The sequence below is a fragment of the Pygocentrus nattereri genome, chromosome 23, assembly GCF_015220715.1.
Source record: "Pygocentrus nattereri isolate fPygNat1 chromosome 23, fPygNat1.pri, whole genome shotgun sequence".
NCBI classification, from domain to species: Eukaryota; Metazoa; Chordata; class Actinopteri; order Characiformes; family Serrasalmidae; genus Pygocentrus; species Pygocentrus nattereri.
In genome coordinates, this window is record NC_051233.1 from 9862542 (window position 1) to 9886822 (window position 24281).

Below are 24281 nucleotides of genomic sequence, written 5' to 3' on the forward strand. Positions count from 1 at the left end.
AACGTTTTTATTTAAAAAAAGAAACTCATGATAAATTCACTTTTAAAATAAATCAAAAAGATCAATATAGAAAATCAATTTACAAAATAAAGTATTGATTTCAAGTAGAAATATAAGTATTAGATTTTGGGACACCTTTCAAAGAGCATACCTTATGGAGATGATTTTGTGTATATTTAGCTTCTTACTCTGTCAGTGCCTTGGGTTCAAATAGATCATCACATAATCCTTGAATACTTAAGATCTGAATACTTGCTTTTTATGTTTTTTTATGGATTTTCCTTTTACTTTTTTACTTTTTTTTTACAAATTTATTAGAATGATCCATATGTTTGTAACCTGACCCAAACAGTACAGTCTCACTAGGAATTCTCCCAATTACTTAAATTAAGTTATTCATTTGCAGTACATTATTATGTAGTCTATTCAACTATATTTCAAAATTACAATAATAAATCAGATTCCCTTTGTTCCAACAGCTGTTTGAACACATCCTGCATCGTGAGTTCCAGCAGGAACAGTGCAGGCACCTGTCCCGAAAGTTCACAGAATGGGCGTACGGACCTGTTTATGCCTCCCTCTACGACTTGGACTCCATCGACACTTATGACAACAACTCTGTCCTTGAGATAGTCGTGTATGGCACAGAGATGCCTGTAAGAGCTAATGAATATTAGATTAAGCGTTCGTCATCTAATTTGCCAGTAACTGCTTGTATCTACAGTCTCAATCCACTTTATTGTAAACACCTTGTACTTACTGGTCACTTTATGAGCTCTACCTTCCTTACAGCTCCACTGTAACATGTTTAAATCATATAAGACAGTGCTTAGATCTGCTTATGCACACGTTTCATATTTAATGTTTATATTTGTAAGAACCCATTCAAAAGAGTTTATATGTGTGCATTTGAAGTGGAGATATGCACTAAAATATATTAAATAGCCAAAACAAAGGCACCCAAAAACTTTCCTCTCACCATGTATATGTGTTTAATTGCCAACTGCAATCTGAAGTACAATTAGTAGATTGCACTCTACTTCATGTAAATCAGGTGTTTCTCATAAATTGACCAGTGAGAGTAAAGTGACCTTAATGTATAGTAGCAGACTTAAATTAAGAATATCATGGATGATTTAACATGTTAACCAATAATTATAAATGAATTAATAACAGCCAAAAGGTGTTCTGAGAAGCTGATGGTGTGTGTGGTCTGTTTTTAGAATCGTCTTGAGATGCTCCAGATTGAACCTCTCAATAACCTGCTGGAAGACAAATGGAACAGATTTGCCTGTCGGATATTCTTATTTAATTTTATCTGTTACCTCATATACCTCAGCATCTTCACAACTCTTTGTCATTACCATACACACGATAAGGTGAGCTCATGTCTGAATTGTCCTAGTTGTGGTTTCTTTCTCTCATCAGCAATAAATGCCAGTTCTTTAGATTATCTATAATAGACAAATTATTAGCAAGCAATATGGTGAAACTCAACAGCACTAGGGTTAGGCTTAAGGTTAGGTTTATGGTTAGATTTAATCTGTTATGTTCAATTTAGAGTTCAGTTGAATTTAATAGATATTAAGTTGAATGTACATTGAAAATGTGCTGATTTTATCCATTTATCTAATGTGCAATAATATGAAACAAAGTATCAAGATTTATGTAGTACATAATATATAACCAGTGCAAACATGTTGTCAATGTGTCATCATGTCTTCATATCAGCTCATTTATATTTTGTTTGTGAATCTAGCACATTTTTCCATTGGAGGCTACCAAAGACTACCTGTGCTTGGCAGGTGGGGTCATCGTACTTGTTGCATCGATATATTTCTTCATTAAAGGGGTATGTGTCACTTTTTCCTTAGCTCCAATATGGAAATGTTCATTAATCACAGGATTAGCAATTTTAACACTCTGTATCTGAAATCTGTTTTTGTAGCTGATGGACATGAAGAGAAAACCTCCCAGACTGCAAACACTGCTGATAGATGGTTATTCTGACCTGCTTTTGTGAGTTCTCTCACTTTCTGCTGGTTTTGAATTGCATTCATATTGTATATAAAACTGCCACCAAACGGTATGTAAGCAGTAGTCCCTATATGAGAACAGACAGCAATAACAGAGCTCATTTAAATACAACATGTACCAGTATTATGTAACACTGATATTAATATTAGGATCCTCTTTTCCACAGAGAGTCCCAGCATCTGGTCGTTTGCTAAATGATAAGTTAGAGAATCATTATTGGCCCAGAAATTCTATGTCTGTGCATCGCTATTAAAAACCCCTACACACTACCATTTTATTACCATGATATCACTGCTGTGCTGAGAATGGTGAACCACCAAAGTAATATCAGGTCAGTGGTGGTCCTCTGGTGGTCCCTTCCCATTGATGGGTGGGATGGAGGGTGGCTGATAAACTGTGCAGCAGCAGATGGGCTACATAATGTGAACAACAGAACCACTTAACCATGCAAAAAGTGCTGCAGTCATTGTAGTGTACAGACTGCCACCTAAATGGGAGGTGCTTCTAATAAAATGGCAATATGTAGATATGAAATATAGTACTGTGCAAAAGTTGGAGACCACCTTTCATTTGTTTAATTTGTTGTCAAAACAGCCAATTAGCTACTACATCGTATAACGTTTTTTTACTTTTCAGTGTGGCCAACTTTAACTATTTTATAGCTAAAAATAAAGTTCAGCCTTAGAAGTTGGTTGTATTTTCTCCTTGTAATCCAAATAATCCCAAACACATTCAATAATGCTGAGGTCTGGACTCTGAGGTGCTCAGTCCATTGTTCTGAGGACACCAGCAGCTTCTTTGATTGATTAGCAAATTGTTTTCTTTTGTTTTTCAAATCTTGTTTTTATTTAATGCATTTGAAGTCTTAATTAAAGAGAAGTCTTTATTTCCTTTACTTAGTAACAGCTAGTAACAGACAAACACCTTTGGATTTTTTTCAGATCTTTAGCAGAGAGCAGTTTAATCTCTCATTAATAAAAGTACTTTTTATCTGATGTTGACGATTTTGATGGTCTTCCAAGGTCTTGCACAGTTTTTAGGAGTCCCATTATCCCTCCCAGTCCCATTTTTGTCTTTTAATAATTAATTTTATATCTGTTCATGAAAAATGAATAATTTGTCATTTCTGGCTGTTTTGACTGTAAATTAAATAAATTAAGGGTGGTCTCTCCGATTGTAGGTGTTTCTAATAAGCTGTCAACATGATGTATTTGTCTGCTGGTGCTGTAGTTTCTTTCAGGCAGTGTTCTTCCTGCTCTGTGTTGGACTGTATGTATGTAAGAAGAAGGAATATCTGGCTTTTCTGGTTGTCTGTCTGGCCCTGAGCTGGATCAATCTTCTCTACTTCTCCAGAGGATCCCAGCACATGGGCATCTACAGCGTTATGATCCAGAGGGTAATGAGGGCGTGCTGCCACTATGTTTTCTCTTGTTGTTACTCTGCCTCCAAGTGGTGAAGATTTGCTATGACAAGCTATTTCCATCTCTCTGCATTTGACTCTGATTTTACACCTATATGTCTAACCTTTTTGTTCTGTTTCTCCCTCAGATGATACTTGGTGACGTCCTGCGCTTCCTCTTAGTCTACTTTGTCTTTCTCTTTGGGTTTTCAGCAGGTACTTTTCACTAGAATGCTGTATTTAGGCCTGTGCTGACTATCAAAGGTTTGGGAACATCTTGCGTTCTTTTACCACCTTGCAAAAGTTTTGTTAGCATAAAACAGCTAATCGAGGGGTTGGCAACACGTGGCTTACTGCTCTGTTCCACAGCAGAATTACATTTGTAGGTAAAAATAAAATAATCCTCCTTTGCAGTAAAATGAAGCTCTGATGATCATTCCTACAATTTTAACACTAAAACGCTGGAGTAATGTATAACTGCTAATTCACCCTTCAACCCTGAAGGTTGGCGCGCAGACTGCTGGTCACCATAGCAATACAGACAAGACTCTTATCTAGCTATTAACTAACATACATGCAAAGAGAAGGATTTAAGATGAACGTCGGTAATTTGGAGACAAAAATGGACATATTTGCATTTAAAATCACTCCCAGCTTATTCGAGTTTTCCTGTTCCACCTTAAATGGTACAGCAGTTACATTATGGTGCTTTAAAATTAGAACAAGAAGCTGTACAATGAGGAGTTACTTCAGCCTCGTAAAAAGTCGAACGTTGCAAGACATTTTACAAGAAAATATTCTACTTTTGAGGAGAAGTTTCCCCCGGAGCGGCGGGAAAAGCAGCTATTGCTGAGCTAAAACTTAAAGTAGAGCAAAGTAAGTCTGCATTTATGTTTAAATATATTTTTAGACTATACTAGGAGCTTAGCTAACACATATTAACACATATTTTCAGCCAAGATGGTAAAACTAATGAAATTGACATAAAATGTGGCTCCCAAGGTGGTTTGATTTTTGTTGAAAGGACAAAACGGCTCTTCTTAACATTTGGGATGCCGACGCCTGTTCTAATCCTTTGGGAATATTCCGCTTCGACACAGCTTGATGGTCATTAAAGTGTCTTCCTTTGTATGAAGGGCGGGTTTTGCCTGAATTATAATTTGACCGTTTCATTTTCCAAACTATTGTTAAAAGGGCACTAAAACTCTTTTGGCCGCAGATATGATTTAAACACATTTGAAGGTTTGAGTGCTTAGTGGCCAGGCTGGAATAAGGAGGTCGTCTTCCTGTTAGTTTTCTGGTAACAGGAGGTAAAGCTGGGTAAAGGTGTGAGTATTGTCACAAATATTTACATCTGTGATATGGTTTCCCTCAAAATAAATAATGGCACAGAAAACATAGCGATGTGTATTTAAACATTAGGTGTCCCCAAACCTTTTGCAGGCAGTATACTTCTTTTCCCCAAAGCTCAGACCAGTGACTGTTACTCCTCTAACAGCTGTGGTGACGCTGCTTTATGAAGACAAATCACTGGACCAAAGCAACAAGACCGTCTCGGGCCACGGGCGCTCACTTTTTGAAGACATCCCGTCGGAAGACTGTAAAAAGCCCACCTACAAAAACATCTCTTTCACCACTCTGGAGCTGTTTAAGTTCACCATTGGCATGGGAGATCTGGAGTTCACCGAGCAGTATGAGTACAAGCACGTCTTTTATGTGCTGCTTATTTCGTATATAGTGCTCACATACATCCTGCTTCTGAACATGTTGATCGCCATGATGAGCAAGAGGGTGGAGAAGATGTCCGAGGAGACCACCAACATCTGGAAACTACAGGTACAAACTGTACACTTGTGTCTCATTGAGTTTGTAGCTTTAATATAAAAAGTGCTTCAAATTAACTCTCTTTAATATAAATGTGAGTGAATAGGCACAAATCCCAGACACACTCCCACATCTTATGAAAATCCATTCCAGAAAAGCAGAGGCTGTTGTTATTGAAAAGTGGGGCCAACTACCCATGGTTTTGATATGGGATGTCCAACAAAATCTTATAGGTGTGATGGCGAGGTGTCCATACACTTGTGGCAATATAGTGTGTCTTAACTAATGGTATCACTCCTTGCTGCTGGAGGCTTGTTTGAGGGATGGGCTGTCTGTGTGGTTGGTAGAATTTCTACTGACTGGTGTGTGATGGAAGCCATTAAACCCAGTCAGATACCACTCAATTCGGTTCCAAGCAAGATGGGCCTCATTTAGAAACCGGTTTTATTATTTGGGATTTGTTCTTATGTAATAACAGAATCTACACACACTCAAGAGCACAAAGGTCCAAAAGGTTCTGCAGTTTAGGAACACGTCATGAATCTGATGTAGACTTTTTCTTAGGACCTTTCTCAAAAACACACACACATAAAAAAAAAAACTAAACTGATATTGGAGAATAAGGCCTATATTTCTTTCAACTGTCAGCCTCCACTTATTCTTACTCATAAAGGACTAGGCCATTCCTGGATATTTTCCTTTCTACCCAAGCATAATTACATCAATAAGTTTCTAGTCTCAAATTACTCCTGTCCCCAGTTTTTTTGGAACATGTTGCAGGCATCAATTTCAGAATGTGTGTATATTTACAAAAGTGATTGATATGATAATACATTGCATATCTTGTCTTTACACTGCTTTCATTTGTGGATTTACAAATTACTGCTTTCTGTTTTTATTCATATTTCATACACTGTCAGTTTTTTTAAGTGGGTTTGTACAATTAGTATTAATAATAACTGAAATAAACAAATGTTCCACTAAGCAGTTAGCCTGTTTATGCCAAGCAACACAACTGTCAAAGATTATTCCATGAAAAGCAGTGATTCTTAATAATTTGCCTCAGTTGTACAGAACTGAACTAGTGTCTGTGGTCATATGTGTGTATATTGAGTATTTTATGACTTGACAACATGGCTTAGTCATTTATTTTTCAGAACCAAAATTCTGTTTTGTAAAATGTGAATGCCAAATTGCTGAACCAAGATTTTGCATGCAGAATGGTCATGACAGTAAATGTTTTTTTTGTGTGTTCTCCCAGCGTGCCATCACCACCTTAGATCTGGAGAGAAGTCTTGGTCGGTGCCTGAAGACAAAACTGCGCTCAGGAGTGGATAAAGTCCTGGGCAAGAAAGAGAAGGATGTGCGGCGGTGCCTCAGGTGAAAGGAATGAGTATTCACCGAATATTTTCTGATTTGTAAGCATGCTTGGAGAATAAGAGGGCTGGATTGCCACTTGGAGGCTGTCTTTTTTGGTGAAATGTACCCCTATCTATGCATCACAAATTTTAGCTGCAGATTAAATGTTGTATCAGTAATTGTGATTAACAATTTATTTGACTTTATTTGTTCATTGTTAAAGTAAAAGCTGTTAAAATAAAAGCCTAAATTGGCAACCTTGGCTGATATTCTAGCTATGTTTATTCAGTAGCTAATACTGGTTATACTGTCAAAAGGGCTTACTTCAGAAATAAAGAGAGTTTGTCCCCCTTTGCTGCAGTAAAAGCCTCTATTCTGGGAAGGCTTTACAGTAGATGTTGGAACATTACTGTGAGGGTTTGATTGCATTCAGCCACAAGAGCATTAGTGAGGTCGGGTGTTGTGTGCACACAATGGAACATCTGTGTCAGCAGTTGTGCACCTTCAAGTAGTTCAGTTCATTAATTAGAAGGAGTGTCTGGATACTTTTGGATATACAGTATACATACTAAGATGAGTCCAGGTAATGGTTTATTTTGATGCTCAGCCCTAGCACTCACTGGGAAGTCCCCCCTTTTTTTCTTTTGAAAAAAGAAAATCAATGATTGATCAAACGTCTTTGTACAAGTAGACATCCATTGCAGTACAACTTTGACTGAGCACTGATTTTACAGCACAGACACTCTCATGTGTTCTCTATAATACAACAGTCTTTTGGTCTATTGATCAGCGTTTACCACCAAACAGATTGCTGCAAGATGGTGGGTGGTAATTGAAGCATGTGTTTCCGTTTCACTTGCAGAGTGGAAGAAGTCAACTGGAACAAATGGAACCGCAACCTGGGCATCATCAGCGAGGATCCTGGAGATTTCATAAGATTTCCACCAACTCCCAGACCTCAGAGAGGTACCAAACAAAAAGACTCTCATCTATGTTCAAGCAGTTCTGAACAGCACTCCAGAACCACAGTTTGCCAGAGCCTGTTCAGAAGTGGTGGACAAGTGTCAGGTTCTGAGCTGGGTTTCCTAAAAGCATCTTAGCATATAGGTCATTCTTAAATGGTAGAGCGAGCATTGAACACTGAACACTCTCTCTACCAAATGACCCTAAGACTAAGATGCTTTTGGGAAACTGAGTCCAGAATAAGAGCTTCTTGTTATCTGATAAATTCAAGATTAAACGTTGATTAGTTTTAAATCTTAAAGAGCCTTAAATTTACTCAGTTTGGACCTTTAGTGTAGCACTGGAGCTAATGTAGCTAGGCTAAGGTTATACCCACCAATTAGCATGTGAACTGCATACCTAAATCATCCCTTACCTCAAAATGTATATAGCATGAATGTATGTGGTTTGAACAGTGCTTATAAAACATGGCCTTCACCAGGACAAAGCTGGAGTGGGTTCTTGCGGGACTTCAGCCGACGAAGGCCCAACACCCTCGCCTCTTTGGAAGAGCAGGAGATGAGACCTTTGGCGTCCAGCCCAGTCTGATGGAACAACTGATGGAACTGATGTGTCACTCCAGACCCCACCGCAGGAGGGCAGGCCAGGGAGTTTCAGGGTAGAGATTTGATCGGAGAGTCTGAAAAAAGAGTCCCCAACTTTACTCTAAAGCAGCTAGCACTGCTATCTTCTGTTGTTCAAAGCTGTTGTTTTGGTGCTATATAGAACCTTTTTTTTCAAAAAGATTTTATATATAACACATTCTCTATCCATCTGCATGAAAAAAACATTTCACCTCTTAAGCATGCAAACAGTTATTTGTGTTCATGGTTCTCTAAAGAACCATTGTCTTTACTAAAGAACCAACCAACCTTACCTCCATATTCTGTACACTTCCAGCAAGAAGGGTAACCAAATTCAGCACAGGTGTTCAAGGGCCACCTGGCAATGAAAACAATGACAAAATGTGTGACCATGGATTTGTAACTGCACCATGCCACACCACACTGTCCAGTGGAAAAGCCCTACAAGACTCATTTGTTCCTAAAGAAAAGTCATATTCTATATAGTTTCTCCTAGACATGGTTAAGCTCTATCTGAGAAATAACATGCTTGATCAAAACATTGTCTCACAGATGACAACTGTTTTTACTTACATTAGAAGTAATGGTTACAATACTTTGCAAAATTCAAAGACCACCCTTTACTTATTCCATTTACAGTCAAAATGGACAAGTTATATATATTTCAGGGGACATTTCTGAGGAGAAGTTGGGACATTGTGTAAAACATAAATAAAAACAGAATACGATGATTTGCAAATCCTTTTCAACCTGTGTTCAATTGAATACACTACAAAGACAAGATATTTAATGTTCAAATGGATAAACTTTATTGTTTTTTGCAAATATTCACTCATTTTAAATGTGATGCCTGCAACACGTTCCAAGGAAGTTGGGACAGGGGCATGTTTACTACTGTGTTACATCACCTTTCCTTTTAACAACACTCACTAAGTGTTTGGGAACTGAGGACACTAATAGTTGAAGATTTGTAGTTGGAATTCTTTCCCATTCTTGCTTGATGTACAACTTCAGTTGCTCAACAGTCCGGGGTCTCCGTTGTCATATTTTGCGCTTCATAATGCACCACACATTTTCGATGGGAGACAGGTCTGGACTGCAGGCACTCGCACTCTTTTACTATGAAGCCACACTGTTGTAACACGTGCAGAATGTGGCTTGGCATTGTCTTGCTGAAATAAGCAGGGATGTCCCTGAAAAAGACGCTGCTTGGATGGCAGCGTATGTTACACCAAAACCTGTATGTACCTTTCAGCATTAATGGTGCCTTCACAGATGTGCAAGTTACCCATGCCATGGGCACTAACACACCCCCACACCATCAGAGATGCTGGCTTTTGAACTTTGTGCTGATAATAATCCAGACTGTCCTTTTCCTCTTTGGCCCAGAGGACATGACGTCCATGATTTCCAAAAACAATTTGAAATGTGGACTCGTCAGACCACAGGACACTTTTTCACTTTGCGTCAGTCCATCTCAGATGAGCTCAGGCCCAGAGAAGCCGGCGGCGTTTCTGGGTGTTGTTGATATATGGCTTTCACTTTGCATGGCAGAGTTTTAACTTGCACTTGTAGATGGAGCGACGAACTGTGTTCACTGACAATGGTGTTCCTGAAGTTCTTCCTGAGCCCATGTGGTAATATCCATTACAGAATGATGTCAGTTTTTAATGCAGTGCCGCTTGAGGGATCGAAGGTCACGGGCATTCAATGTTTGCTTTCTTCCTTGCCGCTTACTTGCAGAGATTTCTCCAGATTTTCTGAATCTTTTGATAATATTATGGACTGTATATGATGAAATCCCTAAATTCCTTGCAATTGCACGTTGAGAAACCTTGTTCTTAAACTGTTGGACTATTTACTCACACAGTTGTTCACAAAGTGGTGAACCTCGCCCCATCCTTGCTTGTGAACGACTCAGCCTTTCAGAGATGCTCCCTTTATACCCAATCATGACACTCACCTTTTTCCAATTAACCTGTTCACCTGTGAAATGTTCCAAACAGGTGTTTTTTGAGCATTCCTCAACTTTCCCAGTCTTTTGTTGCCCCTGCCCCAACTTCTTTGGAACGTGTTGCAGGCATCAAATTCAAAATGAGTGAATATTTGCAAAAAACAATGAAGTTTATCCATTTGAACATTAAATATCTTGTCTTTGTAGTGTATTTAATTAAATATAGGTTGAAAAGGATTGAGAGGAGAAAATCTTTCTCCATCCTTCTTCTGTGAGAAGATAACGCAGTACTATGGGTCTGAAAGGATAAATAGAAAAATAAACAAAGAAAGAAGAACATTTGTAAGTAACGCTGAAGAGATGCTGCTGACCACCCCAGAGTCCAGACCTCAACATCACTGAACATGTTTTGTATCACTTGAATAGTGAGAAGCAGAAAATGCAACTAATTTCTAACACTGAACATCGGGTGGAGCGGAAAAACATTAGCATTCACCGCTATTAAAAGAGCACTGCTTTGGCACAAGTCATGGTGCTTTATTTTCCAGCTGTTGTCATACTCCGTACATGAGCGAAGCTTTTCTCTGTCTTGCAATTTGTTCTCTAACCAGCTCATGTTTCTCTCTCTCTCTCTCTCTCTCTCTCTCTCTCTCTCTCTCTCCCTCTCCACACAACCCCAGGATGGTTCCTAGCCCCCACCTCTCCATACAGAGTCTGTAGGAAAATGAACCACGTGCAATAAATGCAGGAGAACACATAACATGACTTGAACACGATACAATATATTTAGCTGTTGAGGCTTCTGTGTAATGTTGAATGTGTTCAGTGCTTTTCCCTAATGCTGAAAACGAATAACTTCTACTGAATTTAAACGAATAAAGGGTGGTGTCTGTCTTTTGTGCAGGACTTAGTACATAAGTGTTAGATTGGATCATTTTCTTATATAGCTCTCATCTGTAGTTAATCTTATAAATAAATGTCTATCTTCTCTTTTCTCCTAAAAGGGGACTTACATCAATGATCATTAATACAGTACTGAGATCCGCTTTATTTCTCCCGAGACGTAGTAAACTTGATCTTAAGGAAGCCTTTTTTTCCTTCAGATGTATTAGATGTGTGGGGGACCTAAACGTGCAAAGAGGGTAACATCAAAGAACTTGTAGAGAGGAGAATTACCACACTGCAATGTCCTCCGTGTCGCTCAAACGCTAGGCGGCGCTCCTGAGTGAGTCCAAGATGAATGGGTTAAGATGGAGCATTTATTTGAGCAAAATCCAAGTTTATAACGGCTCAAACATTTTTACTGTAAATGAATACATTCGTTTCCTGACCACAGAACAGCGTAAAACATTTTAACACCAGTGCTATATTTTTAAGAGCTTTTAAACTCGAGCTATAGGTGTTTACAACGACGCCTTATGCACGTTCATGACGTCAGAGAGCGCGAACAGCCAATGAGCTGCTCCGCTCGCCAACCAATCAGCACTCAGTAGCAGTAACGTTAGCGTCCCACTGCTCCTGTTTGCTGTAGAAGAAAGTAAACATACAGGAGAGTTTTCTCTGCTTTTTTAGTAAAATACATCCTTCTGCTTTCTAAAATTAGAGGAAGGTGTTGGACAAGTGATTATAAACTATTTTAACTTTTCATTTTTAGCTCTTTAGCGCCATTGAAGACTCGCTCTCTGGCGCCCTCTGGCGTTTCCCTGGTTTATTGAAAAACTCCTAGAGAATCGTGTTGTTTAACTTGAATGAGAATGTAGAGACTAAACATACAATGAGCAGTGACATTATGCTTGTATGGCGTTTATGTTTTGTATCATGCACTTTGTACAGTTGTGATTCTTGTGGTTATTAAACATTATGCAGAATGCTGCTCCGTGTTGTTCTTTGGTTCGACTGTGCTGCCCTCTTGCGGCGCGGCGGGGGACGGTCACACTCACCGAGTAGAGAGAGGACTGAGGAAGCTGGGAAAGACCCAGAGTGACTTTACAGTCGATTCCTTCGACTCTTTCAGCTTTTCTGACGCTAATTTCATCCAGTCCAAAAAAGGCAGTATTTTTGACTATAAATATGTGCATAATTACTTTTCTACATGGTTATAACTTCGGGAAAGTCATTCAGAATGGTTAGTTCGAGAGTCAGAATCGTTCAGTGGTGGTAATAGGAACCCGACGTCTAAAGAGTTAAATGCCTCTCAAACAGAAAATTAATTGAATATTCTGGACACATTGCCTGGGGCCTAATATTTTGTTTATCATATGTTTGAAAATAGATTTTAGCGTATAGGGTCATTTTTAAAAGCCATTCACGGCGGAGGGATATGCAAGGCGTCATGAGACAAAATAGTCACTTTTTTTTCCCCTGAGTCAGTCGTTCACTGAGGAGGTGATATGAACCAGACGTCTGAAGAGTTGAATGCCTCTTAAGAGCTCCCTCACAGAAAGCTATCACATGAAATGGTTACCCTGCTGACAAAGGACCATTAGGAACAGTCATGATTAAAACCTAATGGTTTCCTTTGTAATGAAAATTGGCCCAATGGATCGACAGTTTCCTGTAGAACACCTTTAGATCTGATTAGGAAACCATCAAATGCATGTGGAATCAGCTTTTGGTTACCTGTTAAACCACTAGGATCCTTTACACCGTGATATCAATAGGATCTAATATCCTATGTTTTTTTATGATAGTTTCGTGATAAGGTTTTAGCCTGAAATGCGCTTTAATCCTTTTGTTTTAATCCATTCATAGCGGAGGGATAAATGCAGGACGTTGTAAGGCAACATATTCGCCCTCAGTGCGCATTCACTCGCCTGTTTACTGAGTAAATTAGCCAATCACAGCGCGATCATTATTAAACGCGGCGTCATCAGACTGACTCTCTTGACTGACTGGCAGCTTAACCCCCCTGAAGACTGGCTGTCTCACTTTCCCAGGTGGGGTGACCAGGTGGCTGGTCATGGGTCTTCATTCCAAGACGGCACTGGTCACCTCTCTCCTCCCTCGGCTCCAGCGCTGGACAATAACTTCACAGTGATGTAAGAGCAGCTTCTAACAGCTGTTTTGAATGTGGTTTTAAAGTGAACTGGACTCGTTAGAGGGCAGCAGCAGCAGCAGCAGCGCGCTCCTCATTAAAACCCCTGGTCAGTTGAGCGGTGGTCACGGCGCCTCTGCAGCGGCCGCTGTGGGTTTTTCCCGCTCTCTGGACAGAGCGCGTCCTGCTGTGCCCTCTTTATGTAACTCCAATTTCCATCCGCGCCAGACGCCTCAAATCCGCGCCGACCTGCCCGCACGAGCCTTTCAGAGCCGCCCCGTCTGCGCTGCTTCCCGCCGCCTCGCGCGTTTGATGCGCGGCCCCTGCTGAATAACCACGGAGGCAGCCATCCATTTGTGCGCCAGCTGTTACGGAGAGGGGGGTGGGGGTGGAGGGGAATGGCGGGGGGGGGGGGGGGGGTAGACAAAAAAGAGAAATGAGAGAGAAAGAAATCGAATGAGAAACAGAAAGAATGAGAATGAGTCAAAATGAGCGAGAAACAGAATAACAGAGAGAGAGAGAAACAGAATAAGAGGGAGAGAGAGAGAATGAGACTGAAAGACAGAGAGAGAAACAATGAGTGAACAGAGACAGAATGAGAAACAGAATGAGAGAGAAATAGAGACAGAATGAAAAACAGACAGAATGAGAAAGAAACAAAGAATAAGAAACGGTGAGAGTGAAAAGAGAGAATGAGACAGAATGAGAGGAACAGAAAGAAAAACAGAAGGAGAGACTGAGAGAGAGAGTGATAGAGAGAGGGGGGAGAGAGGGAGAGAGAAAGAGAGAGAGAGGGAGAGAGAGAAAGAGAAAGAGAGGGAGAGAGAGAGAGAGAGAGAGAGAGAGAGAGAAAGAGAGAGGGAGAGAGAGAAAGAGAGAGGGGGGAGGGGGAGAGAGAGAAAGAGAGAGAGAGGGAGAGAGAGAGAGAGAGAAAAAGAGAGAGGGAGAGAGAGAGAGGGGGGGGGGGAGCTTGTTGACAGCGTGCTGTGCTTTCTCAGACCTCCATTAGAGATGAAATAGACTGCGCCTCGACTCGGGTCACTTCTCGAAATCTTTGGCGACGGAATCGTCTCATTATGGGAGGCATTACTGTGTGACTCTGCGCCTCAGACGCTCCCGCTTTATAATAACAAGACATCTAATGGACTACACGGCCTGACCCTGCCTTAATTACACTGCATTATGAAGGCTTTTACTCAAAGCACGCATTAATAGATTACCGAGGAAACCACCACCGCAGCGCCACTCTGCTGTTACTCCCTGCTTTAAAGGGGAATTCCACCGCTTTTTCAAAAGTTCTGCATAATTACAGCCTGAAGACGTAAACAAAGCCACTCAGTGTGGTTTGGTGTGAAATGCTTCATTCTAGAGAAACTTACAAAGTCAGAATTATTCACAGTGTTGGTGATAGGAACCAGACGTCTGAAGAGTCGATTGCCTCTAATCTTAAGTGTTACTTACTAAGCTGTTACTTATTATATGTTCATTCTTATACAACAAAAACTTTAAAAAATCATGAAATACAGCGATGGGCAACCAAACGTTAGGGTCATTCAGCAGTCCATGGTTGCTTGGCAACGGTAACTACCATACTCTAAAGTGACTACAATTCTTGGCGGAATATTGTCAATTATTATAATAATAATAACATAATAAATATAATAATAATAACATTATATTGTAAAAAGTCATATATTTTATCATATTTTGTGTTGACTGTCATTTTATAAAAGCAATAAGCCACTTGAGGCCGTGGTTACTATGGTTAGCTAGCGTTAACACCCTTCCGTGCTAAATTGCATTAAACCACAACATCTCGTGGCTCATTGCTTTATTGTTTCATATTAATACATGTTTTAAAATGTCCAGATTTTCTAGTTTGTACAAAATAATCATTGCAGAAACAGCAAAAAAAAGCCCATTTTATGTGCAACAAGAACACTTTTTGTTTAAGGAAAAGTAGCGGCATCATCCATCCCTAGAATGAAAATGGCCTACTTAAAGAGCCTGAGGGGACAAAGAGACACAGGTGATAGCGCTCAGTCCTCCCCAGTCCTTAGAGAGTACAGTACCCATGAGAGCCAGCGGTGGCACCTCAGTTCTTCATCATTACAGATGGCTAATTAGTCCTCATTAATACTAACTAGCTACTCCTGGCCAAGAGCAGTGTAATACGAAGCGGATGAAAACAGCTACTTCCAGTAAAAACAGCCTTTCTCCAGGTTCTGCACTGAAGCCATGAAAAGAGTTGAGCAGCCAGTTTTCATGCTGCTGTTTTACTCATACGGCCTTCAGACTGCGGCTCTAAGACCCCTTGTTCTTGTTTCGGTGTTGTTTGTATGAGCTGACTTGCCCTCACCGTTTTCTCGTGGGAGCATCGCCATCACCATCTAAAGGCCATTCCATTAGCCTACTTTTTATCAGCCTGCTGTATGAGCTCTTGGAGGAGATTGGGTCAGCGACTGCAATCTGGGTAAGCCTACCAGTGTTCTAACTAAAACCCTTATCTAGCACGTAGAACCATGGCTGCCCCTGGTTGTATTCCAAAACACTGGTGCATATGAATTTGATCAGCGTACTCAGAGTAGAGCATTTTGAGGTTTTTTTATGTAGGTTATTGTTTCTGTGAGTACTATGAAATGCACCAAGCAGTGGCTTCATTTTAAGGCCTGTCCATGAAGTAGGTCAAGTTGAAAATGAACACATATTGATGCAGGAAAATTGATAACACAATTTCTTTTTATTGAAGCCGGCTTGATTTTCTGTGTTGAACTAATGCATTAAATATCAGGCTGACCAATCAGAGCTCTTCCATCATGGCTGCAGAAGAAACAAATGTGAATCAGAATAGCTGAGAATAACTCAGCCATTCTCGCTTTCAGTGGGAAACCATGTCAAAAAAGGTTGCAGGGCTTAAAACGATGCTTAAAATATTAGGCACAGCTCCAAAAGTCAGTATGTACATTTACACAGTTGACCTAAGATTATATAATACTAATAAATAATAAATAATAATACTTTTCCCTTATGATCTCTCTGATTTTTCTTTATCTTTTTTCATAGTCGCCTGGCATCTGTAAAGCAGCTCATCACAAAACCGATTTTCAACATTTGAGGAACCGTTTTAATATAAAGCAAAGGTGAGAAGGCAAGTCCACACTTGCTTATTATATTTCATTCCATTTTAGTCATTTTGTTTATCAGGCAGCATGTGTTATGTGCTTTAATGGCTGGGTCATTAAAGCACACTAAAGTCATTAAAACATTGCCAAAATAATGTCAAATATCATTTTTATTACTGATTATTAATAGCTGCACATTAATGAATCAGACACTTTACAAAATTCCCAATTTTAACCAGAATGTCACTGGAGTCACAGTTATTCATATAACACCAGAGACTGAAAAATATGTTTTTAATTAAGCTCTCCTTTTTGCAGATATGATAATGGGAGATTATTAAGGAGGAAAAATAAAAGACATAAAGATTATTTAGTTTGGGGGTGAAAGAAATGGAGAATGACCCAGCTCATATTACTACTGATATAAATAAGCAACATATTGGCTATATGTATAGTCAAAATACATGGCAGACCATAGCTGAAAGGCTGGGGAATGGCAGCGAGTTCCTTAGTACAGCATAGCAACTGCTTATAGCAGTTTTACAGCAATTTGATTGTGTAATTCTGTTCATGGCTGGGAAGCAGTGCAAACTAGTGTTTAAAAAAAGATAGTGGACTTGATGTGAAGGTTCCACTGCGTTATAAATGATGTTGATTTTTTTTCACCGTAAAGACAAGTGTTGCGAATTCTTCCACTGTTGCGAAGAAATGCACATGCATGAGTTTAAACAACCTGGAAAAAAAAAAATTGTGCATTATTCGAGTCAAACACCATAAATTATTTATGGGATTCAAGAGCTAACTACTAGCTACAGGATCCTAAAACTAGCATGTAATATGTTCAGTATGTCAGTTTCTAGGCAAGAACATTAACCCTCTGGCTTCCTTCTGCAGTAGTTCTCCAGCTGGCATGAAAGGAAAAGAAACATTAAAAACAGCTTGCCCGTGTCCACACATCCAAGTGCTTGTAGGTCCTCTCACCTTCAAGATGCATCATCAGAAGGGGGTTTTCCCTTGTCTTTAAAATGGAAAATCTCATCCTAGAGACTACTGCGACCCAGATCTAGGATAAGAGTAGGAACGTTTACATGATGGTTCATATTATGGTTACATTTTTCATTTTGGACAGAATGCCTCTTTAATCTGTACATAACAGGTGAGCTGTTAGTTTACTCTGCTAATTTTTTTTTTTTTAGCAAATGTTTGTATTAACATTAATTTGTTTTTTTGTCCTCCCTTCATTTCAGTTCTGTGCAGTTTGAAGGAAATTGAGCGTATTAGGAATTGGTTTTCAAATGGACATGCTGTAGTATATAAGCAAGTGGGTTCTTTTTGAATCAGTCTACTCCCTAAAGCCTCCTCCCCAGTCTGTCTCCACTCACGATTGACATAGTTGATACAACTTGGAAGTATATTAAGGGAAATTGACAAGGGTGTGTTTGGGTGGGTGCAAGCACAGTAAAATGAGTTGGATATGTGTACATAACTTCTCTCTCATTTCCCTGTTTACACTAAGTTGTAATAGGGGCAACTATTATAAATAGATTTACATGGACTCAAAATAGGCCCATTTTCTGTGCACTGGCTTCAGACTCCTGTTACAGAGCATGACTGTGAGCTAAGAATGTATGATTCAGACAAACAATGCATTACTTCATTAAGCTGTTGAATATCACAATGACTATATTAGAAGTTAGTATTAAAACGGTGCTTCATTGATCTGCTGCTAGTACATTTCTTTCTTTTACTGTGTAGACAGACTTGTAACTAATCTCTATAAATTAATCACTAAACAACATTCATATATGTGCATCTCCTTATGATGATGGAGTGATTACAGTAGTCATTACTGCTTTATAAATTTTACACACAACATTCAGAAAAGTTTTACAGGCTAATACTTCAGGATAGACTATTTTTGGAGCTGTATATGTATCAGAATTGGCTGTCTAGCCAAATGGTTAAGTCCACACAAAAGCACAATTCAAACACAGCACAGGGAAGCACTTAGTAATTAAAATGTTCCTTTCCTGCCCATCTAATTATGTCAATCCAATCAATTAAGTGAGCTGATTTGATTCGTTCAGTCACTGTCACCACTGTCACTAATATCACAGTAACAATAAAATATGAGTTATTGTGCAGCCCTACTGTGAGCTTTATCATAATCATTTCAAAAGAGTGTGTGTCCTGAGATTTAAGTCAGAAGAGTTGTAATAACAAGTCAAGAGGTCACTTGGCTTATTCAGTGGTGCTTAATGCAAAACTAAGCTGAATCAGAAACAGCAGAAAAGGCCAAAGGGGCACGAACCTGGTATAATAAAGTGGAGGCGAGTTTTAAAGCATAAATTAGAACTTTATTTTATTATTACAATATTACAAAAAGAGTAGCACAACTCTCACGCACTCTGTAGTTTTCCGCTCATTCATTCAACAGCCACAGAGTGACAGATATGAGAAAGGCTTTCTAGAGCCTTCCTCCATTTCACAGCTATAGCAAAAAAACAAAGGAAAAAAAGATTTAAATAACAAGGAAAAAAAATCAAGTTCATAATTATAAATAGTCACAAATTGCAAAACTGAAGCTTTGAAACTCGGAATAAAAAGATTTTTTTGTTACAGCCCAGAACTACACATAGCTATAAAACATAATTACGATAAAATATTTTTTTTCTTCATTTTCGTTGTAAAGTAATTCTAAGGAATTGCTTTTCTATTCAACAAAAGCTTTAGTTAATAAAAATAAACAAGGAAAAAAAATTGCTGTTCCTTTATAGTCTATTTGTCGTCATTTTCATATTCATCATCATCCTTATTATAGGTTTCATAATAACCATGCTTGTTTTCAAAGGAAAGTCCAAGGACCAAATACTTAAGGCTTTATAAGGGCTGTTCCAGAGGGAGGCAAGCAGAAAGTGGGTGTGGGGCAATCCACCCACAAACAAACGTACACACGCACTCAAACAAAACCAGGTCACCAGTTCATTCGTTCACTCATTCACACGCACACATTCATCCACAAAAAAGTCCTTGGTAACCATACCCATGGGTATCCACCATTCACACAATCATTACACTTCTTAGAATTACAGTAGTATAGCAGATTAGCCAGTGTGTACAATAAAATAAACAATTCATCTGCTGTTTCACCTTTGACAATAAAAAAAAACAAAAAAAAACACGTCCTCCTTGATTTACCCACAAGCGATCTTGCAAGTGATCAATTTGGTCTATTCAAGCACGTCGTTAGAGTTTCAGTAGCAACTCCTAACTGAAGTTATTCCAACAGATACATGAGAAAAACGCAGGATCAAATCATCTTAATCTCACTTTTGGTTCATAGTTAGTCTTTAAATGGTATTAGTAACAATCCACAATACACAATCTTCTCCAGTAGTAAGTTTAGTCCTGCTAACTTTATCACAAACCATCTAACGAGAGAAAAGCCCACCCCTAGAATTCAAGTAATAAGTTTTCATATCTTAAGAAAGTGAAGTACAATGGCACCCCATGAACTTCAGTATCTCCTCATAGCCTTCTGCTTTTTAAATTCGGCCTCAGAACGGCTTCTTAAGATCATTAAAATCCACAATTGTGCTGCTGACTTCATCCATGTGAGTGACTCAAGATGTGAACGAGCACCTGATTTGTCACATGAAAGAGACGTGACAAATTCTGCTGCCCACTCGGACCAAACAGTTAGCCACGGATACAACCTGGCTGACACACAGTGCTGTGCAGAAGTCTGAGACTATTCCGTTATTTATTTCATTCCCAGTTAAAATGGCCACTAAATGTAAGTTAGGACACATGAAATAGAAACACGAAAGCTTTAACAACTATCAAATATAATATCAGATTTTTCAGTAGATTTTTATGGAGCCCAGAAATAAAAATAATGCATGGCTATCACTTAGTAAGGTGTGGGAACGAGATAATTAAAGCATGCCCATGACTTAGCAGGGCGTGGGAATAAGATGATTAAGCCTTGACCACATTTTAATAAGGCGTAATCTCCAATGCCCTACTAAGTTGTAGCCACGACTTAATTATCTTCGTCATGGGGTGTTAATACAGCATGACCACGCATTATTTTTATTTATACGGCATGTCACCAGCACGGTTCATGGACTGACGGGTGGTCAGTCCATTGTTCTGAGAACACTAGTAGCTACTTTGTTTGATGTGTCTGTCTCCTTTTCTCACTAAGAGTTTCTTTCTTTACAGCTGCACATCCTTTCAGACTCATAGGGCTGGGTCATCGTCTCATAGTGGAAGGATGGACACAATGGATGTTTTCAGATCTGAAGCAGCTTGACTTTCTCCTCTCTCTCAAAGACGAAATCTTTGAGTACAGTTTATCTGAGATTGACAGACGATGACAGTGAGTTTTGATGATCTACCCAGTCCCAGTTTCTCTGTATCTATCTGAACTCCAGTTTGGGAGACCCTGTTTTCTCTTTGCCTTTCCCCTTCTTTATACAAGTGCCAAAATTTAACAACTTGCATTGAATGGCTAATTTGACTGGAAATGATATAAATAATAGGTGGTCTCTGACATTTGCACAGCACTGTACTTCAGCCAGTCTAACGTGTAGATTCCAACATGGCATCCCTTTCCACAAATAAATAAGTATGCTTATTTCAGAAGAAAAAGAAACCAGGGCTGTCTCTGAACAGGAGCCATGTTATGTCTCCTAAGGATCTTCAGGATCTTCAGAAACTAGATTTATTCCTGCGCAGGACACATCCTTAAATTAAAAAAAAGAAAGGAAAACATCCTGATGCATTATTGAGCTTGTCGGGCTGAATCGTAAATCTCTGGCATGAAAAGGTGTCGGTTATTCATGGAAAAAGAGCCAGAGTAGAGACGAAGCTTAAGACATTTGGAGGATGTCTTTAGCCCAGTTCAAACTGTATTTGTATGCTACAGTAGATACTGTGGAAGGAAGAAAAGGAAATAGAAACTATAAAGGGACCACTGAACACAATCCCTTAAAGGTGCCTAATTAAAGCACTCCTTTAAAAAAAATTGATCACTTGCAAGACTGATGATTAAAGGAAATAAAACAATAGTGAAAACACTGCTCTTTGTTAGATGTGTTTGCTTGAGTACTTTGTTTTTTAACATCAGTGATGCTGTTTTCCTGTTTTTAACTGAATCTTTGATGTGAACGTATATTAATGCTTCTTCCTCATGTTAAGTAGTATCTGCATTAAGACAGACCGAGAGTAGAGTGTAGAGTATGTCAGAGTATGTGGCTATCTGCAGTGAACAGAGAGAGTGGAGCAGAGCCTGTCTTTTTTGTTTTGTTTTTTTTTTTTATTTAAATCGAAGCTTATCTGTACCCTGGGTGCTGGCCGTGGGCCTCGGAAGGGGGGGCCACCACCCTGCCTATGGGGGGTGGCCTGTGCATCTTCCCCATCAGGCCCAGATTTTGATCTCGGAAGCAGGGCGTCTGGAAGTCCCCTCCCATGTAATCCGCCGTTTGCATCAGATTAGTCTGCCCCGCAACCACCGCCACCCCTGCCGCCGGGCGGTAATGGGCCGTTCCTCCCGTGGGAGCGCAGTCCACCCCTCCTGGGGCAGGGTTGCCGCTGCCTGTGCCGTTGCCTGCGGCACCATGGAATGGCACGGGCAGCTCCTGCGATCCCGAGCTGTCGCTGTTGGGCGTGGGCAGGATGCTGCCCCACACTGGCGGCTGGTGGTAGTACTGCCCGTTGGTGTAGTGCGCCATGCCGTTGTTGTTTACGACTGGTGGTGAAGGGGTGGGCTTATCTATGGGGGGTTTTAGGGCGTAAGGCTGCCCCATGCACAGCTCCGTGGAGTAGCTCATGCCCTTGCAGGGGAAGCCAGGTGGGTCCCGTTGAGGAGGCTTGCAAGGGTGCCCAACCCCGTCCGAAATGTGCTGCAGGTGGGTTAGCTGATGCTGGTTCCATGACCTCATCTGCTGCTGCTGCTGTTGGTGCCGGCTTGGGTGCTGTTGATGGTTCTGATGCTGCTGTTGGTGCTGAATAGGCTGCGGATGCTGCTGCTGCTTCATATCATTGTGATACAAAGGTATCCGGTTCATAGCGCCCATGTTGTGTGGGGGTGCACTGCCCACTGGGGCCGGAGCAGCTGCTTTGTCCAGGGGTCCCACAGTGCACGAGGGGTGCATAAGGGCACTGGGGTGCCCGCCGTGCATGGACACCCGGGAGCTAGCATTGATGAGCAGGTTCCGGCTTATGGGGCTGGGATTAGCAATCTGGCCCTCGCACACGGACGTGGCGCCGGCGCCTTGAGCCCGGGCCTGGCAGAACTGGTTGATCTGGTGCACTATGCTGCTCAGGTCGGCCTGCCGGCCCTGGTGCAGGGCCCCGGCCATGGAAAGCGGAATGGTTGAGGTAGACACGGTCACGTTGGGAGGGGCGTCGGCATCCGGGAGCTTCCTGGCGCCACCCTGCAGACCTGGAGGAGGCTGCTGGAGGTGCTGCTGCTGCTGCTGCTGTTGGAGCAGGAGAGCAGGAGGGGGCTGTGGACCTGGGTGAGCCAGGGCAGGGGGGTGCGAGAGAGGCTGCGTCCTGCCCATGCCCTGGGGGTGCTGAGGCATAGCGGAAGTGGGGTGATGCCTGGGATAAATGGATAGATTAAACTTTATTACTCTCAAAGAAAGCAAACTACAACAGCAAGTAATCAAAAACTGTATTTCACATACATATATTAGGAGATACTGTAACTTGCTAGAAACTTCATTAAAATAGTGAATGCTTGAGTATTTATACATGAGTATTTACACACATGCCTTTATTTATGAATGTTTTCTAAATACCAGTGCAAATTTGACAGTCCTGAATGAAGAATGAAGCACTTGCCTTGCATGGTATTGAAATAGTGTGATTTGAGCTCAATTGCTTGAATTGACATGTTAAGTAGTGTTTAAATAGTTTGAGCATGATAACCTACTTTTAGATACTTACACTGTGTGAAATCTTTCCTTTTAAAATAGCCCATTTTAAAAGCTTAGTAGTTTTAAAGAAAAGATAAGCTAAAAATTATTGGATCAGTATCAGCCGATACTCAAGGTTTCAACGTCAGCAGAAAGGAAAAAGTGGTGATGTGCCATTTCTAAACATAATGCAAAAGTAAAACATAATGCACAGTGCAACATGTCTTTAAAAGGAATGTTAATAGTTGCTGCATTTGTTTACGAAGAGTACAATTTAAAAAACGTGATGTAAAAAAGTAAAAAAAAAACGTGATGGCAGAGCTCAAAATAGGGGTGATGGTGAACTCGTCAACATTGTCTGAAGCACAACAAACCTGTAAGCCCAAGGATGCAACATAAGCTAGCATTGCTAAAAAGCAGGCCAAGGGTTAGGGGTCACATAGTAGGCCAATATAGTTGCAGGCAGTAAACCTAATCACTGCCTCTGACTGCCACATGCCTAATATAAAAGGCTACATTGATTAATACAGTAGGGTTTGAATACATCACCCTGTATTGGCTGCATTATGAGAATGGGTAACATTTTAATTGAACGCTTTGTAGATACGTAATTTACTGTCGTTACATTTAACTAAATATCTACTAAATTGATCATAATTTCCTTTAAACCTGGCTCAAATCCTAACCCTAACCTTAACCTCAACCCAAAATCTAAACCCAATCCTCACCCTGGTCCTAGCCCTGACCCTGGTCCAAATCCTAACCTTAACCCCACCACTGTTTAGAATCAACTGAGTTTCAACAGATAGTTTGTTAACAATTTGAACATCTGTAGATAATCTATAGTGGACTATCCAAATAACGTGATACTTGAGAATATGCTGCAAGCTGTGGGAAGATTTCCTAAAAGGGTAGGTGATTGGCAATTTGCGGTAAAATATGGCTATCCTGTTGATTCTCTCCTGATTAATGTGTCTCTTTTTTGGCACATCTCCCACCCATCTCAACCCAGCCCCTTCATGGTTTTCACATTCTCC

The 24281-nt window shown here is 40.3% G+C and overlaps 2 protein-coding genes across 6 annotated transcripts in view; one reads left to right on the forward strand and one right to left on the reverse strand.

Annotated features, from left to right (window-relative positions):
• The window catches only part of trpv1 (transient receptor potential cation channel, subfamily V, member 1), a 28115-nt gene extending 16084 nt beyond the window's left edge, over positions 1 to 12031 (forward strand). For 3 of the 4 annotated variants that reach the window (XM_017714863.2, XM_017714862.2, XM_017714864.2), the window contains 10 exons: positions 480 to 656; positions 1224 to 1379; positions 1760 to 1852; positions 1949 to 2019; positions 3268 to 3433; positions 3586 to 3652; positions 4935 to 5272; positions 6522 to 6640; positions 7482 to 7585; positions 8064 to 8894. In XM_017714863.2, coding sequence (XP_017570352.1) covers positions 480 to 656; positions 1224 to 1379; positions 1760 to 1852; positions 1949 to 2019; positions 3268 to 3433; positions 3586 to 3652; positions 4935 to 5272; positions 6522 to 6640; positions 7482 to 7585; positions 8064 to 8170 — 1398 coding nt within the window. In that variant the 3' untranslated portion in view covers positions 8171 to 8894. Of the gene's footprint in view, positions 1 to 479; positions 657 to 1223; positions 1380 to 1759; positions 1853 to 1948; positions 2020 to 3267; positions 3434 to 3585; positions 3653 to 4934; positions 5273 to 6521; positions 6641 to 7481; positions 7586 to 8063; positions 8895 to 10839 lie in introns of those variants that run through there. The other variant, XR_005129479.1, reaches the window with a different exon arrangement.
• A 6619-nt stretch (positions 12032 to 18650) lies between these two features.
• The window catches only part of fam222ba (family with sequence similarity 222 member Ba), a 108620-nt gene continuing 102989 nt past the window's right edge, over positions 18651 to 24281 (reverse strand). For both annotated transcript variants that reach the window (XM_017714865.2, XM_017714866.2), the window contains exon 4: positions 18651 to 22927. In XM_017714865.2, the coding sequence (XP_017570354.1) occupies positions 21655 to 22927 (1273 nt within the window). In that variant the 3' untranslated portion in view covers positions 18651 to 21654. The remainder of the gene's footprint in view (positions 22928 to 24281) is intronic.